The following is an 18,169-nucleotide window of genomic DNA, read 5'->3' on the forward strand; positions in this document are numbered from 1 at the left end:
GGATCCGTGTGTTCGTGTCCTCGTTGTCCAGGAGTAACGTGATCATGACTCACACTCTGACTGGTTTCATGGAGCTGATGGATCATGGGATAGTTTCCTGGGAGAACCTCTCCACCGTCTTCATAAAGAAGGTTCTGCCACCTCCTCATCCGTCCTGCCAGATTTTCAGCTGCATCCTCTCTCATTCTTCCTGCTTTTCTTCTTGGTCTGCACTTAGATCGCCAGCTTCGTCAACGCCAAAGCAGCTGATGCCTCGATTCAGCAGGTGTCCCTGGACATCCTGGAGAGCATGGTGCTGAGCAGCCCCAGCCTTTTCCTGAAGGTCAAGCAGGAAGTCACCTTGGAGAGGCTCATTGCTCACCTGCAGGTGTAAGTAATAAAATCTGACATCATCTCGGCCCATCGCCTGGAGCGATGAGGTCAGGAAATCACACGGTCTGACTGAACGAGTCGTAGCGTTAAAAATAAAAAACGTGTTTATATGTCAGTAAGTATGTTGAAGTCACCATGCACTCCCATATCTTGCTCTATACTTTCTCCTTTCTGCTGTTCTCTTTTAAAACAATGTGCGTTGTTGTATCATGTGATTCTCCACTTCCATGACAAACATCTCGTCTACCACGGTAACAAAAGGAACCACCCGGCTGACCTTTAACCTCGTGTCACTGGATAATTCAGCCATTGCAAATCTGCACTGGGGCTTTTATTTTGAAATTTCCTGGTTGTCGGTTCTGGAATCGTGCTCCATCAGAAACAGAACGTGGTGCGTATGTTTAGCCAGGAGCAACAATAAGACGCTTCTGAGGTGCATCTGACTCGCATAGCGGCGCCTCGTGTCGACCAGACTCTAGATTTAAGGTCCAGTCCTCCCCCACAGTCGCACGGGTCGCCCCCAGTGTGGAAGAGAAGTGAGACACTTAGGAAGAGAAATAATAATAGTGATGTTAATGAGAAAAATAAAGTAGAAATAAAATAATAAAAAACATATGAAAATTGCACAGACGCTGGTGTTAACAATAAAACAAGTCTGTTGTAGTGAATCAGAACAAATTCCCAATGAAATAAAGGAAATGAGGAAAAACAAGGAAACAAGGGGTTGGGGACCGGAGCTGGAGGCTTTTGGGCCCAATGAGTTGGTCCCTCCAGAGAACTTGTACTTCCGCAAACTGCTGCAAACCAGATGGTCCCAGATCCAGAACAGAACAACATGAAATGTTTTGATGTTGTTGCGAAGGAGTTCGGTGCCCCAAAAAGGAATTTTAGATGAATCTTAGGCGGGCAGCCTACTCTGTTCAGCCAGTCCTCCCAGTTCTTCTGCCATCTACTGTTTCAAACGTTGTCAGGCGTCTCCATCCGCCATGCTGCTTTTACGTTGCCATGGTTATCAAGTCGGTTCGTCTGCTGGTGGGCAGTGTTTCTTCCTGTTCCTCTTGTCTGGTTTGTTCCTTTCTCTGGTCATCCCTCAGCTGTACAGCTCAACACTGCCCCCGCTGGTGAATTAGGCTCACAACCAGCTCAGGGGACGGACGAAACTGTCTGTCCGTCTGCTGATCCGTCTTCTGTGTCCGGGTAAAACATCTGCAAAGAGTTCGGAGGGCCGGTGGAAAATGGCCTTTTGCCCTGTGTGTCTGCTCGACATTTTCCCGCCTTAATGTTTGCATTTCATTCACTAAAATTACACGAGTCTTATTCATACGGCTGCATGTAACTTATCAGCAGCGGCTGGTTGGCTTTGACAGGGTGTAACTGGAACTTTATCAGTCTGTCAATTGTTTGTTTAAAGATCTTGTTGAATGTGGTTGATTGTTTTTTCTCTTCTTTTTTTTAGGACGAATCAGCAGATACAGACCAAAGCCATGGCCCTCCTGATGGCCTTACTGCAGACAGCAGAAGACGCCGACAGACAGGTGCAACTTTCCCTTCTTTCCATTTCCACCTCCAAACATGCAGCTTGTTGCTAAACTGTAAATCAGCTGATTTAAGGCTGGAAAAAAACTGGCGTTGCCATTTTCTCTGATCTTGCCAGATATAATATGACCTGAAAATTACAGGATCGTTACAGACATGAACAGTACCATGTAGTATGAATAGTTAACCTGCAGTGATCTCCTCTGAGTATGTTTTTATGTTTCTGAGAGTTTTTCTGGTTATCTTTTATGGAGCGATGTCCTGAGTGCTTGTTTTACCGGTAAGTTTGTTCACTGCCTTTGGAAATAACCAAACCTGCGTGCCAGGTTCCCTTAAAATCGATCAAACATCAAGTTTGATCGTGCGAAATGTTGCCCGTTGTAGAAATGTCGTCACCATGACAACAGCAGGCCGTTTAGGTGATCTATGTCACGTAGTGACCTGACTTTTTACAAACAAGCTGCAGCAACGTAACTATTGATAACAACTCGCTGCTGTTTACGTAACAGACACAAAGTAAACAACAACAGGAGGTCCTGCAGCCATCTTTACATCTGGAATCTCAGGATCCGACTTCCCAGCCCGGAATCCTGCAGTTGCTTCATCATATCCTGCAAAAACGTCCCAGAATTCCCAGTTCTTAGGACAGCTGGATCAGATAGCGGCGGTGTTCATGCGTGGTGATTAAACTACAAATCCCATCATGCCTGCAGGAAGAGATGGCCCAGTGTGCAGCTACACGTCTGGTCTGAAGTGTGACTGACTGAAACCTGCAGGAGCCTGACCGTAATGTTGCAGTCGGGGTTCAGCATCAAGTCGTTCCAGTGTCGGATGCAGGATGCAACGCGTCATGAAACTGAGCTCAGCCGACACTGAGACGCGTCGTGTCCTCCGCTGATACGGCCGTACGAGAGCCGAGTCACGTCCTGCTGGCACCACTTGTCCCAGTCTAATCCGTCTGTATCTCAGCTTTCCTCCTGACAGTCGAGTCTTTCTGCTCCTCTGTCATCGTACAGAAACAGTTCTTTCATTCATTCCTCCTCCTCCTCCTCCTCTCTTTGTTAATCATTCTTACAAAAGCTCAGCTAATCCAGCCTCCTTATCAGCGAACTAGTTCCTGAACAAAGCGTCTGAGTCAGAGTTGGACGTACCATGTGGGGGTCAAAGTCCGTTGTCCAGCCTGTATTTAGTCTCTCTGGCTCTTCATCACCACCTTGTGTTGTAAATGTGTGTCTGCACTTCAGGTAATCGTCTGCTTTCTGCTCTTTCTGTCCTGTTTTTCAGGAAATGTTTGCATTTCTCAACAAGAAGAATCTCCGTCAGTACATTTATAAGGTGAATTATAATCTTACGTCTGATTTTCACCTTTTTAAAAAACGATGAAGATGGTGAAAATTTGTTGTTTCTTTTGTAGAACATCATCCACAGCTCTGGTTCGGTCCAAGACGAGATGGCCCACTACCTCTACGTCCTGCAGTCGGTTACCTTGAATCACCTGGAGCCTCGCATGAAGACGCCGATGGACTGCTGCAGCCAGGTGAGCCGAACGTTTTAACTCGTGCTGCTTTTCTCCTTTTTGTCTTGTTTTTACACATCAGAGGCAAAAAAAAAGACAAATCTTAATCTTCTTAAACAGATTCTTGCCGAGCTGTTTGTTTGTTGCAGCTGGGGGCGGGGGGAGGGGGGGGTGCATTGTGTTAGACGGAGATTGGGATCATCTTCTTTTCTCAAAAAAAGCAGCAAAACAAAAACAACGCAGATGCGTGTGCGTGTGAGGGGCGTGCGTGTGAACGGTGTGCGTGTGAGGGGCGTGCGTGTGAACGGTGTGCGTGTGAGGAGCGTGCGTGTGAACGGTGTGCGTTTAAGGGGCGTGCGTGTGAACGGTGTGCATGTGAGGGGCATGCGTGTGAACCGTGTGCATGTGAGGGGCGTGCGTGTGAGGGGCGTGCGTGTGAACGGTGTGCGTGTGAGGAGCGTGCGTGTGAACGGTGTGCGTTTAAGGGGCGTGCGTGTGAACGGTGTGCATGTGAGGGGCGTGCGTGTGAACGGTGTGCGTGTGAGGGGCGTGCGTGTGAGGGGCGTGCGTGTGAGGAGCGTGCGTGTAATCGGTGTGCGTGTGAGGAGCGTGCGTGTGAACGGTGTGCGTGTGAGGGGCGTGCGTGTGAACGGTGTGCGTGTGAGGAGCGTGCGTGTGAACCGTGTGCATGTGAGGGGCAAGCGTGTGAACCGTGTGCATGTGAGCGGTGTGCGTGTGAGGGGCGTGCGTGTGAACGGTGTGCATGTGAGGGGCGTGCGTGTGAACGGTGTGCATGTGAGGGGCATGCGTGTGAACCGTGTGCATGTGAGGGGCGTGCGTGTGAACGGTGTGCGTGTGAGGGGCGTGCGTGTGAGGGGCGTGCGTGTGAGGAGCGTGCGTGTAATCGGTGTGCGTGTGAGGATGCGTGTGAGGAGCGTGCATGTGAACGGTGTGCGTGTGAGGGGCGTGCGTGTGAACGGTGTGCGTGTGAGGAGCGTGCGTGTGAACGGTGTGCATGTGAGGGGCAAGCGTGTGAACCGTGTGCATGTGAGGGGTGTGCGTGTGAGGGGCGTGCGTGTGAACGGTGTGCATGTGAGGGGCGTGCGTGTGAACCGTGTGCATGTGAGGGGCGTGCGTGTGAACCGTGTGCATGTGAGGGGCATGCGTGTGAACCGTGTGCATGTGAGGGGCGTGCGTGTGAACGGTGTGCGTGTGAACGGTGTGCATGTGAGGGGCAAGCGTGTGAACCGTGTGCATGAGGGGCGTGCGTGTGAACCGTGTGCATGTGAGGGGCGTGCGTGTGAACGGTGTGCATGTGAGGGGCGTGCGTGTGAACGGTGTGCATGTGAGGGGCGTGCGTGTGAACGGTGTGCATGTGAGGGGCGTGCGTGTGAACCGTGTGCATGTGAGGGGCGTGCGTGTGAACCGTGTGCATGTGAGGGGCATGCGTGTGAACCGTGTGCGTGTGAGGGGTGTGCGTGTGAACGGTGTGCGTGTGAGGGGCGTGCGTGTGAGGGGCGTGCGTGTGAGGAGCGTGCGTGTGAGGGGCGTGCGTGTGAGGAGCGTGCGTATGAGGGGCGTGCGTGTGAACGGTGTGCGTGTGAGGAGCGTGCGTGTGAACGGTGTGCGTGTGAACGGTGTGCATGTGAGGGGCAAGCGTGTGAACCGTGTGCATGTGAGGGGCGTGCGTGTGAACGGTGTGCATGTGAGGGGCGTGCGTGTGAACGGTGTGCATGTGAGGGGCGTGCGTGTGAACGGTGTGCATGTGAGGGGCGTGCGTGTGAACGGTGTGCATGTGAGGGGCGTGCGTGTGAGGGGCAAGCGTGTGAACGGTGTGCATGTGAGGGGCGTGCGTGTGAACGGTGTGCATGTGAGGGGCGTGCGTGTGAACGGTGTGCATGTGAGGGGCGTGCGTGTGAACGGTGTGCGTGTGAACGGTGTGCATGTGAGGGGCAAGCGTGTGAACCGTGTGCATGTGAGGGGCGTGCGTGTGAACGGTGTGCATGTGAGGGGCGTGCGTGTGAACGGTGTGCATGTGAGGGGCGTGCGTGTGAACGGTGTGCATGTGAGGGGCGTGCGTGTGAACCGTGTGCATGTGAGGGGCGTGCGTGTGAACGGTGTGCGTGTGAGGGCGAGCCACACTGCCTTCCACCTGTCCATATGCTGCGGCTCATGGCGGCCGTCCTGTCGCTCCAGGAGCAGAGGGACATGCTGCATGACTTACGGCAGGCGGCGTTCGAGACGGACACGGAGAACAGCCTGAGTCACGACCGACGCCGCTCGCTCTGCGCTAAGGAGTACAAGAAGCTGGGATTCTCCGTAAGCATCAGCTGATCACATGACCTGCTGATCACATGACCTGCTTCCTTCCTACAGAGTTTAACTTTGACCCTTTCCCGTCAGAACAACAGCAACCCCGGCCAGGACCTGGCCCGAACGCCGCCGGGCCTCCTCGCCTTGGACACCATGCACTACTTCGCCACGCATCACACTGACGCCTTCAGCAGGGTGAGCTTGGTTCCCCTGGTTCCTCTGGTTCCCCTGGTTCCTGTGGTTCTCCTGGTTCCCCTGGTTCCTGTGGTTCTCCTGGTTCTCCTGGTTCCCCTGGTTCCTGTGGTTCCCCTGGTTCCTGTGGTTCTCCTGGTTCCCCTGGTTCTCCTGGTTCCCCTGGTTCTCCTGGTTTCTCTGGTTCCCCTGGTTCCTGTGGTTCTCCTGGTTCCTGTGGTTCCCCTGGTTCTCCCAGTTTCTCTGGTTCCCCTGGTTCTCCTGGTTCCTTGGGTTCTCCTGGTTCCCCTGGGTTCCCCTGGTTCCTCGGGTTCTCCTGGTTCCCCTGGTTCCTCGGGTTCTCCTGGTTCCTCGGGTTCTCCTGGTTCCCCTGGTTTCCCCTGGTTCCTCGGGTTCTCCTGGTTCCCCTGGTTCCTCGGGTTCTCCTGGTTCCCCTGGTTCCTCGGGTTCTCCTGGTTCCTGGGGTTCCCCTGGGTTCTCCTGGTTCCCCTGGGTTCTCCTGGTTCCCCTGGGTTCTCCTGGTTCCCCTGGTTCCCCTGGGTTCTCCTGGTTCCTGGGGTTCCTCTGGTTCTCCTGGTTCCCCTGACAGCAAAGTCTCCTCTGTCTCCCAGTTCGTCCTGGAGAACAGCAGCCGTGAGGACAAGCACGAGTGTCCGTTCGCCAGGAGCAGCATCCAGCTCACGCTCATCCTGTGTGAGATCCTTCGTATCGGGGAGCCGCGTGAGTCCACCTCCTCCTCCTTCTCCTCCTCCTTCTCCTCCTCGTTTGGTCAGATCAGGTCACCTCCTCCTAGACGTCTGGTCAGATCAGGTCACCTCCTCCCAGACGTCTGGTCAGATCAGGTCACCTCCTCCTAGACGTCTGGTCAGATCAGGTCACCTCCTCCTTCTCCTCCTCTTCTGGTTAGATCAGGTCACCTCCTCCTTCTCCTCCTCCTTCTCCTCATTTGGTTAGATCAGGTCACCTCCTCCTTCTCGTCTGGTCAGATCAGGTCACCTCCTCCTTCTCGTCTGGTCAGATCAGGTCACCTCCTCCTAGACGTCTGGTCAGATCAGGTCACCTCCTCCTTCTCCTCCTCTTCTGGTTAGATCAGGTCACCTCCTCCTTCTCGTCTGGTCAGATCAGGTCACCTCCTCCTAGACATCTGGTCAGATCAGGTCACCTCCTCCTTCTCCTCCTCTTCTGGTTAGATCAGGTCACCTCCTCCTTCTCCTCCTCGTCTGGTCAGATCAGGTCACCTCCTCCTAGACGTCTGGTCAGATCAGGTCACCTCCTCTTCTGGTTAGATCAGGTCACCTCCTCCTTCTCCTCCTCGTCTGGTCAGATCAGGTCACCTCCTCCTAGACGTCTGGTCAGATCAGGTCACCTCCTCTTCTGGTTAGATCAGGTCACCTCCTCCTTCTCCTCCTCCTTCTCTTCATCTGGTCAGATCAGGTCACCTCCTCCTTCTCCTCCTCTTCTGGTTAGATCAGGTCACCTCCTCCTTCTCCTCCTCGTCTGGTCAGATCAGGTCACCTCCTCCTAGACGTCTGGTCAGATCAGGTCACCTCCTCCTTCTCCTCCTCTTCTGGTCAGATCAGGTCACCTCCTCCTTCTTCTAGACGTCTGGTCAGATCAGGTCACCTCCTCCTAGACGTCTGGTCAGATCAGGTCACCTCCTCCTTCTCCTAGACGTCTGGTCAGATCAGGTCACCTCCTCCTTCTCCTTCTCCTTCTCTTCATCTGGTCAGATCAGGTCACCTCCTCCTTCTCCTCCTCTTCTGGTTAGATCAGGTCACCTCCTCCTTCTCCTCCTCGTCTGGTCAGATCAGGTCACCTCCTCCTAGACGTCTGGTCAGATCAGGTCACCTCCTCCTTCTCCTCCTCTTCTGGTCAGATCAGGTCACCTCCTCCTTCTCCTCCTCGTCTGGTCAGATCAGGTCACCTCCTCCTTCTTCTAGACGTCTGGTCAGATCAGGTCACCTCCTCCTTCTCCTAGACGTCTGGTCAGATCAGGTCACCTCCTCCTTCTCCTTCTCCTCGTCTGGTCAGATCAGGTCACCTCCTCCTTCTCCTTCTCCTCGTCTGGTCAGATCAGGTCACCTCCTCCTTCTCCTTCTCCTCGTCTGGTCAGATCAGGTCACCTCCTCCTTCTCCTAGACGTCTGGTCAGATCAGGTCACCTCCTCCTTCTCCTTCTCCTAGACATCTGGTCAGATCAGGTCACCTCCTCCTTCTCCTTCTCCTCGTTTGGTCAGATCAGGTCACCTCCTCCTTCTCCTTCTCCTCGTCTGGTCAGATCAGGTCACCTCCTCCTTCTCCTTCTCCTCGTCTGGTCAGATCAGGTCACCTCCTCCTTCTCCTTCTCCTCGTTTGGTCAGATCAGGTCACCTCCTGCTTCTCCTTCTCCTCGTTTGGTCAGATCAGGTCACCTCCTGCTTCTCCTTCTCCTCGTTTGGTCAGATCAGGTCACCTCCTGCTTCTCCTTCTCCTCGTCTGGTCAGATCAGGTCACCTCCTCCTCCTCCTTCTCCTCGTCTGGTCAGATCAGGTCACCTCCTCCTCCTCCTTCTCCTCGTCTGGTCAGATCAGGTCACCTCCTCCTCCTCCTTCTCCTCGTCTGGTCAGATCAGGTCACCTCCTGCTTCTCCTTCTCCTCGTCTGGTCAGATCAGGTCACCTCCTCCTCCTCCTTCTCCTCGTCTGGTCAGATCAGGTCACCTCCTCCTCCTCCTTCTCCTCGTCTGGTCAGATCAGGTCACCTCCTGCTTCTCCTTCTCCTCGTCTGGTCAGATCAGGTCACCTCCTCCTTCTCCTTCTCCTCGTCTGGTCAGATCAGGTCACCTCCTCCTCCTCCTTCTCCTCGTCTGGTCAGATCAGGTCACCTCCTCCTCCTCCTTCTCCTCGTCTGGTCAGATCAGGTCACCTCCTCCTCCTCCTTCTCCTCGTCTGGTCAGATCAGGTCACCTCCTCCTTCTCCTCGTCTGGTCAGATCAGGTCACCTCCTCCTCCTCCTTCTCCTCGTCTGGTCAGATCAGGTCACCTCCTCCTTCTCCTCGTCTGGTCAGATCAGGTCACCTCCTCCTTCTCCTTCTCCTCGTCTGGTCAGATCAGGTCACCTCCTCCTCCTCCTTCTCCTCGTCTGGTCAGATCAGGTCACCTCCTCCTTCTCCTCGTCTGGTCAGATCAGGTCACCTCCTCCTTCTCCTCGTCTGGTCAGATCAGGTCACCTCCTCCTTCTCCTCGTCTGGTCAGATCAGGTCACCTCCTCCTTCTCCTAGATGTCTGGTCAGATCAGGTCACCTCCTCCTTCTCCTCCTCCTCCTCCTAAAGCTGGATCTCCTCTCCCTTCAGCCTCGGAGACCGGGTCCAGCTACCACCCCATCTTCTTCAGCCAGTACCGGCTGGTGGAGGAGCTCTTCTGCGTCTGCATCCAGCTGCTCAACAAGACCTGGAAGGAGATGAGGGCCACGCAGGAGGACTTCGACAAGGTAGGGAGACGGATGTGGAACAGAGGTCAGACGGGATGATGATGATGATGATGATGATGATGATTGGTTCTAGATGAACGATCCGTTCTGTATCGCCATCAGGCTTCAGTATTGTCTGGATTCCCCGGTCCACAGAGGGACCTGTGTGGTTCCGTGTTCAGTATGATGAATCCGTTGGAAATATTTCATTAGAATTCGTTTCTGTAAATAATGGCGAGATTTCAGTGTTTGGGTTTAACGTTGGCGACCGCCGGCGTCTACGATGACGTCTACGTCTGCTGTGAGCGATGATTCCGTCTGAAACACGGAAAATCAAGACGGCAACATGACACACATTCAGCCAAGGATTCCATGATCCCAGGTCCCCATGATCCCAGGTCCCCGTGATTCCAGGTCCCCATGATTCCAGGTCCCCATGATTCCAGGTCCCCATGATTCCAGGTCCCCATGATTCCAGGTCCCCATGATCCCAGGTCCCCATGATCCCAGGTCTCCATGATTCCAGGTCCCCATGATTCCAGGTCTCCATGATCCCAGGTCCCCATGATCCCAGGTCCCCATGATTCCAGGTCTCCATGATTCCAGGTCTCCATGATTCCAGGTCCCCATGATTCCAGGTCCCCATGATCCCAGGTCTCCATGATCCCAGGTCTCCATGATCCCAGGTCCCCATGATTCCAGGTCTCCATGATCCCAGGTGTCCATGATTCCATGTCCCCATGATCCCAGGTCCCCATGATCCCAGGTCCCCATGATTCCAGGTCCCCATGATCCCAGGTCCCCATGATCCCAGGTCCCCATGATCCCAGGTCCCCATGATCCCAGGTCGCCATGATCCCAGGTCCCCATGATCCCAGGTCCCCATGATCCCAGGTCGCCATGATCCCAGGTCCCCATGATTCCAGGTCGCCATGATTCCAGGTCTCCATGATCCCAGGTCTCCATGATCCCATGTCTCCATGATCCCAGGTCTCCATGATCCCAGGTCCCCATGATCCCAGGTCTCCGTGATCCCAGGTCCCCATGATCCCAGGTCCCCATGATTCCAGGTCCCCATGATTCCAGGTCTCCATGATCCCAGGTGTCCATGATCCCAGGTCCCCATGATTCCAGGTCTCCATGATTCCAGGTCTCCATGATTCCAGGTCCCCATGATTCCAGGTCCCCATGATCCCAGGTCTCCATGATCCCAGGTCTCCATGATCCCAGGTCCCCATGATTCCAGGTCTCCATGATCCCAGGTCTCCATGATCCCAGGTCCCCATGATTCCAGGTCTCCATGATTCCAGGTCTCCATGATTCCAGGTCTCCATGATCCCAGGTGTCCATGATTCCAGGTCCCCATGATCCCAGGTCCCCCATGATCCCAGGTCCCCATGATTCCAGGTCCCCATGATTCCAGGTCCCCATGATCCCAGGTCGCCATGATCCCAGGTGTCCATGATCCCAGGTGTCCATGATCCCAGGTCCCCATGATCCCAGGTCTCCATGATCCCAGGTCCCCATGATTCCAGGTCCCCATGATTCCAGGTCCCCATGATTCCAGGTCCCCATGATTCCAGGTCCCCATGATCCCAGGTCGCCATGATCCCAGGTGTCCATGATCCCAGGTCCCCATGATCCCAGGTCCCCATGATCCCAGGTCTCCATGATCCCAGGTCCCCATGATTCCAGGTCCCCATGATTCCAGGTCCCCATGATCCCAGGTCCCCATGATTCCAGGTCCCCATGATTCCAGGTCCCCATGATCCCAGGTCCCCATGATTCCAGGTCTCCATGATTCCAAGTCTCCAGGATTCCAGGAGAACCACCAGGACCGATCTTTGTTGACGTTCCAGAGCAGCCTCCGGTGGTTGTTCGTGGAGTCGCGGTGGGAACATCTGGAGATTCTGGAAGGAGACGTGTTGGAGCTTCGGTTGCAAACTGTCGGTAACGCCCGGCGACCTCCTGACCTTTCGGCAGCAGGCCGCCATCCCGAGCGTTAGCTACCCAGCATGCCGCGGGGCGAAGACAAAAGGGCTTTAGGTGGACAAAGAGAAGCGTGGCGAGCGGCAGAAACAGAGGGAGAAGGAAAGCAGCGGCCATCAGCAGGAATCCCACAATAACAAGCGGGACACACACACACACACACACACACACACACACACACTTTGTTAGGTGTAGAATGGAAATGTGCTCATCGGTGACCCCCCCTAAACACACATCACACACATTCCCTCCATCCAGTCACATGGACCCCCCCCCCAGCAGAGACAGCTGCCGCTCATCGCTCTGATTGGCCGCTCCAGCGAAGTGGGCTGGGTGTGTGTGTGTGTGTGTGTGTGTGTGTGTGTGTTTACCAAACAGCCACACACCCGCAGCTCTCCCGCCATGTAGGCGACCCGCACGCCACCGATGTTTGCTCTGAAGGTGGAAACATGGAGGTGAGCCGGATTCCTTCTGCTTCTTTCTAACGTCACATTTTCCGTTTAAAACGCCGTTTTCCTTCCTTTACTGGGAATTATCTGGGAAAAGGTGAAACTTTTTAATGGGAACCAGTAAGAATGGAACCGTTCAGCTGATCTATCGGGTTGAGGGAGCCGTCCGGAGTCGGACTTAATTCAGCTCTGATTCAGGAAACCACAATATGAAACGGATCGCCTCTCTGGTGTCCCGGCACGTTGACATCACCCAGTTACAGACTGGACCTTACTGGTTTTACTGACACTGGTGGTGCCACTGGTTGTAAACCGTTTCTCTTCTGTCGACGACGTCCGACCAGAACCGGATTTCCACGACGCTGACGAGCGTTTCAGAGCCCGATCAGTGGACCTGAGCGAGGAATTGATCAACGATCCGGGTCAGTGGAACACGAGTTGAACAAATTGAGTCAGAGCGCTCTCCTATCGACTTTTCTATCGATTTTCCTGTCCCTCCCCCCCCCCCAACTCGTCACGGCGACAGCTCATCCAGTAAACTGTGTTTTGATTCAACCTTTATTCGTCCCACTGAGTCGCGTTCAGGACAAAACGGTCTGCAGTAAAAACAAAGTGTTTTCTCCTCAGTCGGCTGGAGGGACGAAGCTGAGCGGCTTCACGTCCGGCTCGATCCAGTTCCGACTCGATCCAGTTCCGGCTCGATCCAGTTCCGACTCGATCCAGTTCCGGCTCGATCCAGTTCCGACTCGATCCAGTTCCGGCTCGATCCAGTTCCGGCTCGATCCAGTTCCGGCTCGATCCAGTTACGACTCGATCCAGTTACGACTCGATCCAGTTACGACTCGATCCAGTTACGACTCGATCCAGTTCCGGCTCGATCCAGTTACGGCTCGATCCAGTTACGACTCGATCCAGTTACGACTCGATCCAGTTCCGACTCGATCCAGTTCCGGCTCGATCCAGTTACGACTCGATCCAGTTACGACTCGATCCAGTTACGACTCGATCCAGTTACGACTCGATCCAGTTACGACTCGATCCAGTTCCAGCTCAGATGAGCAGAGCTGGACCCTTTACGGTGCCTTCAGGTTGTCCTTTTTGGAAGGCCGGTTGCGCTAAAAACTTGCGTCTTCAAAATGCGCGTACCTTAACGCGTTCTGAAAGGCAATCTTCAGAACGTCCCAACATCCATTGGTTGAGGACTATGGGTTAAGCCATTTCATTAAAAGTCGTGGGGGCTGCAGGCTGCCTCACTCTGTTGTTGGTTGTCACCAGTGGGTTTTATTAGTAAGCTATTAGGTTGAAGGAGACCCCTGAAACAAATAAGATGAGGGAGAAGTCGGCCAAAAAATCAGAAATGCCTTATCGCATCAACATAGAGAAATGCGAAATACACACATAAACATTACAAATCAGAAATTCCATTTCAAATCATTTGGGGTGAAAGGAGGATTTATTTTAAGCCACATTTCTTTTGTTTGCTCTGGTAATTGCCTCTAATATCTTTCAGGAGAGAATTATGATAAGACTGCAGAAATTTGTCAGGCGAGTAGACATGAAAACTGCCTTAGAAGTTGGGAACAGCTAGCAAGGTCTTGACAGAATCCATGTCTTTAAGCAGGTTTGTGTTGTCCTTTTAAAACGAAAGGAAAAGTTATGCAGCCCCCACGATTTTTAATGGAATGGCATAACCCATAGTCCTCAACCAATGGACGTTAAGATGTTCTGAAGGTGCTCAGAACACGTCGAGAACGCCTTTCAGAACACGTTAAGGTGTCGAGAACGTGTTTTGACGCACGTTTTTGGCGCAATCAGCCTTCGATAAAGGACATGTCATCATCATTAGCAGGTCTTTCCTGCTCCGTTCCTGCTCCGGTTGCACCAACTTGGAAAAAATGCTGTGGAAATGTCACCATGACAACAGGTAATGGAGCTGATTATGACTGATGAAGCACGATAATCGATAAGTCGCTGCTCGCTGACAACGGACTGCAGGTCCTGCAACCACCTTTAAATCTGGAATCTCCTTTTGGGAATTCCGACATCACTTCGCCATTTCAGCCTCGGAGCTCCTCGGGATTCCACGTTCTGAGGAGACCTGCAACGCAGCGTGGGCTTAGACGGAGCGGAGGGAACTCCTGGAGGCGTAGCAGGACGGAGGAGGGACATGGTGGCGAGGCGGAGTCTGTGGTGACCAGTTAAGCACCAGTTAATGTACTGGGAACCCTCCAGTGTCTGTAGTGAGCTGGCAGATCAGGGACCAACTCCAGACCTCTTAGACCAGTTTCCTGCAAGTTTTCAATGTTTCCCTGCTGCAACGCACCTGCTTCTCCATCCAGCCGTTGATTCAGAACCCAGACTGGGAAGCATGCGATGAAAAGTAGAGGAAAGGAAGTGCTGATTGATCAGCTGCAGCGAGCGATCGATCTGACCCACTTCACCCTCCACAGAGGCCACGCACCGTGGACCCGGTCCCGCACCGCGGACCGGGTCCCTCCAGCACCGCGGACCCGGGTCCCTCCTGCACCGCGGACCCGATTCCTCCAGCACCGTGGACCCGATTCCTCCAGCACCGTGGACCCGGGTCCCTCCTGTACCGCGGACCCGGGTCCCTCCAGCACCGCGGACCCGGGTCCCTCCTGTACCGCGGACCCGGGTCCCTCCTACACCGCGGACCCGATTCCTCCAGCACCGTGGACCCGATTCCTCCAGCACCGTGGACCCGGTCCCGCACCGTGGACCCGGTCCCTCCTGCACCGTGGACCCGGGTCCCTCCTGCACCGCGGACCCGGGTCCCTCCAGCACCGCGGACCCGATTCCTCCAGCACCGTGGACCCGGGTCCCTCCAGCACCGTGGACCCGGGTCCCTCCAGCACCGCGGACCCGGTCCCGACCCGGGTCCCTCCTGCACCACGGAGGGACCCGGTTTAACTTTAATATTTTCTTTCCATGCAGATGGTTGTGTTTATCTCCTGCAGGGTCCAATGGCGTTATCATCTCTGCGTTTATTACGCCATCTGTCTGGAGCAAAGTCATCTAAATTTATCTATGCAGAACACGCTAAAAACACGCTACACACAGCCAGAAATGCTGCTGATAAAACACTGATGTGTCTGGAAACTAAAACACAACCACAGCAGCGACTAGACTACAATGAAGAGAGATGACAGACTTCCACTGGAAGGTGGAATAAGACGGAAAGACGAGGCTCGTCCGCAGCTGCGACTCCTGACAACATCTCCATCTGTCCCTGTCTCCATCTTCAGGTGATGCAGGTGGTGCGGGAGCAGATCACCAGGACGCTGTCCAGTAAGCCCACCTCCCTGGAGCTCTTCAAGAACAAAGTCAACGCTCTCAACTACAGCGAGATCCTGAAGCTGCGGCAGACGGAGCGTCTGCACCAGGAAGAGACGCTCGCGCCGCCTGTACTGTGAGTCCGTGCTGCTCCATTTGGTCCATGTTGGTCCGTGTTGGTCCCTGTTGGTCCCTGTGGGTCCCTGTGGGTCAGTGTTGGTCCATCTTGGTCCATCTTGGTCCATGTTGGTCCCTGTGGGTCCCTGTGGGTCCATGATGGTCCATGATGGTCTTCTTTCCAATGTTTGTGGCTCAGATCAGATTTTTGTCTCTGTGCAATGTGACTTTACGACTCTGGACTCTGGACGCATGTTCTTGGTCTCGTTCCAGCGAACTGAAAGACCGACTGAAGCCAGAACTGCTGGAGCTGATCCGCCAGCAGAGACTCAACAGACTCTGCCAGGGAACCATGTTCAGGAAGATCAGCAGCCGTCGCAGGCAGGGTGAGAGGAAGCAGATCAGCTCAGACTCATGTCTGATGTAACCCTTATCATGACGTTTCCCTCTTTTTTCCTCAGATAAACTCTGGTTCTGTCGTTTGTCTCCAAACCACAAAATGCTTCACTATGGCGACGTGGAGGAGGAAGTGGACTGCCCGCCGATAGAAACGCTTCAAGAGAAAAGTCAGTTAACCACCAGTGTAGCAGCTGGCACGTCTTTTCCCAAACATGTTTATACCTACCAGACCTTACTTTCTCTCAGGTCCTCTGAGACGTAACCATTACTTCATGTCACGATTAATCGCGTATTAAACGCCACAATTTTTATTGTAAAGAGCTGTCGATATTGTCACTTTCCATAAAGATCATATTGGAAGAAAACGGCAGAACGGGACAAAAACATTTTCTGTATGAAATGAGTCGTAAATAAGGCGGATAAAGTGTTTTCATTCGTTTTACAGCTGTAACAAAGCAGCTCAAAGCAGAAAATCAGCTTCAACTTTATTCATGCATTAAAACAAACAGAAAAAGGTAATTCCATTGATCAACCTTTAATACTAAATGCATCATATTTAATCTGTACAGTTTCTGACACACTTTATGGTAAAGATTTTATGTTCAACAGCGTTTTAAACATAAACTGAATATAAAGACATGGGTGGAGCCTCCGTGACGTCACCCGTAGGTTTCTGAAGAGCTGAATTGAAGCTCGGTGGGCGGTTCCTACCATCACCATCTTGGCAGGGTCATGCGCGTCGTCTCGCCCGGAAAATACAAATATGGGCAAAGAGGTGGAGCTGAGAGGGGGGGGCTGGGAGTGTCATGGTGGATGATTGACATCGAGCGAACTCCAAGCTTTCTGTAGCTAAGAGCTAACCGAGCTAACCTGGAGATAACAGGAGCTAACCAGCTAACGGAGGTAAGCGGGCTAAAGCTAAGTCACGTTATTAACCGGCTAAAAACCGCGGTTGTTCTACGTTCTTCTGACTTGAAGCGGGAGATCAGGTACCTGTCAATCAAAAGGACACGCCCCTAAATATGCCGAACTTCGAGATTAAATTTGTTTTAAACGGTCGAGTTAGAAAAAAATTCACTCCCCCCCACAGTTGTCATGAAGGTAAACCTGACCTATAAACCTGAAATGGATTTTTGTACCAGGCTGTAAACATGTTTATTTCTGCTGTAAACATGTTTATTCCATCTTTCATATACGGTCTATGGTTTTAAATCATGGAAGACTTTCTTCTGCCCCCTGCTGGAAACCTTTTACACTACAATGATTTTACAAACAAACGTGAGAATCATTTCTTTGACATAATCGTACGGAAACATTCTGTCATCTGACAGTCTTCTGGTCAATCGAGGCTAAAATGCAAGAAAACACAAACATCTCTGATCAGCCTCACAGTGAAGCAGGGTGGTGGCAGCAGCATGATGTGGGAGTGGTTTCCATCAGCAGGGACTGGGATCAATGGTCACAGTGGAGGGAATGGTAAACACAACGGGGAAAATTTGATGTTTAACTTCCACTTACAGATCTGAATCCAACTGAGAATCTGTGGTGGGATGTAAATGTTGCTGTATTACTTTAAATAAGAATAAAACCATAAAATGAATCATATCATGACCACACAAAGAAAAGTTGGTCGTCTCATTTACATGAATCCCAGTAAAGGTCCTCCTTTCCATGCATAAGGGAGCAGAAACGGAGCTTAAGGCCAGAGACGCCTCATTGTGTGCCGGATAGTGAACCAGCGTCGCCGCCATATTGGATGGGTCACCGCCATATTGGATGGGTCTCCGCTTTCGAGTCTTGCTGCAGAGTCAACGTAGTTTCCACACATAACTGTTTTCTGTGGAATAACATGATTATTACACACAAACAAAACACTTTTCTACATAACTGGTTTATAACTAATGTTAACACAGTGAATAATCTACTAAATGATAAATTTTACTCCTATGAGGTGGTAATGGAAAAATATGATGTTTCATAAGAGAGTTTTACATGGTAGCATAATTACCTCCAACAAGGAGGTTATGTTTTTACCATTTTATCTGTTTGTGTTCAAGATAACTTAAAAAGTTCTGGATGGATTTTCATGAAATTTTCAGGACTTGTTGGAAACGTGAAAAGGAAGATCTGACTTAATTTTGGTGGTGATCCGGATCACCATTTGGATCCAGGAACTTTTTAAAGGCCTTGGTGGAGGGTTTTTCTGGGTAACTTCTGAATTGTACAGTTTCGATATAATACTTTATTTTCAGACTTTGTACAACTGTATCTCTATATTGATAAATTAATGAAAGTAAATAAACGAAAAAGTCAACCGTAGTCAAGAGAAAGCAGCAACTATTCCCTTATTTTGTTCAGCATACAGTTGCAATACCCGGCAGAGTATTAAAATCAAATCGTCTGGAATTACATTTCACAAGGTTGAATAAAAATTTATTTGACCAGATAAAAATAGATAAATCCAGATGCATCAAACATGTTAGTAGCAAACTCATTTATACCTTTATATATATTGTAGCTACCTCATGTCTTTGTTAAATAACATA

The 18,169-nt window shown here is 52.1% G+C and overlaps 1 protein-coding gene across 2 annotated transcripts in view; it reads left to right on the top strand.

The window, feature by feature from the left end:
- Window positions 1-18,169, top strand: part of elmo3 (engulfment and cell motility 3) — a 53,741-nt gene that overhangs the window by 33,688 nt on the left and 1,884 nt on the right. For both annotated transcript variants that reach the window (XM_079249233.1, XM_079249234.1), the window contains exons 7-18: window positions 32-131; window positions 218-369; window positions 1,829-1,907; window positions 3,193-3,243; window positions 3,323-3,445; window positions 5,621-5,743; window positions 5,828-5,932; window positions 6,541-6,649; window positions 9,260-9,396; window positions 15,080-15,243; window positions 15,498-15,610; window positions 15,686-15,790. In XM_079249233.1, coding sequence (XP_079105359.1) covers window positions 32-131; window positions 218-369; window positions 1,829-1,907; window positions 3,193-3,243; window positions 3,323-3,445; window positions 5,621-5,743; window positions 5,828-5,932; window positions 6,541-6,649; window positions 9,260-9,396; window positions 15,080-15,243; window positions 15,498-15,610; window positions 15,686-15,790 — 1,361 coding nt within the window. The remainder of the gene's footprint in view (window positions 1-31; window positions 132-217; window positions 370-1,828; window positions 1,908-3,192; window positions 3,244-3,322; window positions 3,446-5,620; window positions 5,744-5,827; window positions 5,933-6,540; window positions 6,650-9,259; window positions 9,397-15,079; window positions 15,244-15,497; window positions 15,611-15,685; window positions 15,791-18,169) is intronic.

The sequence above is a fragment of the Telmatherina bonti genome, assembly GCF_933228915.1.
Source record: "Telmatherina bonti genome assembly, chromosome: 2".
NCBI classification, from domain to species: domain Eukaryota; kingdom Metazoa; phylum Chordata; class Actinopteri; order Atheriniformes; family Telmatherinidae; genus Telmatherina; species Telmatherina bonti.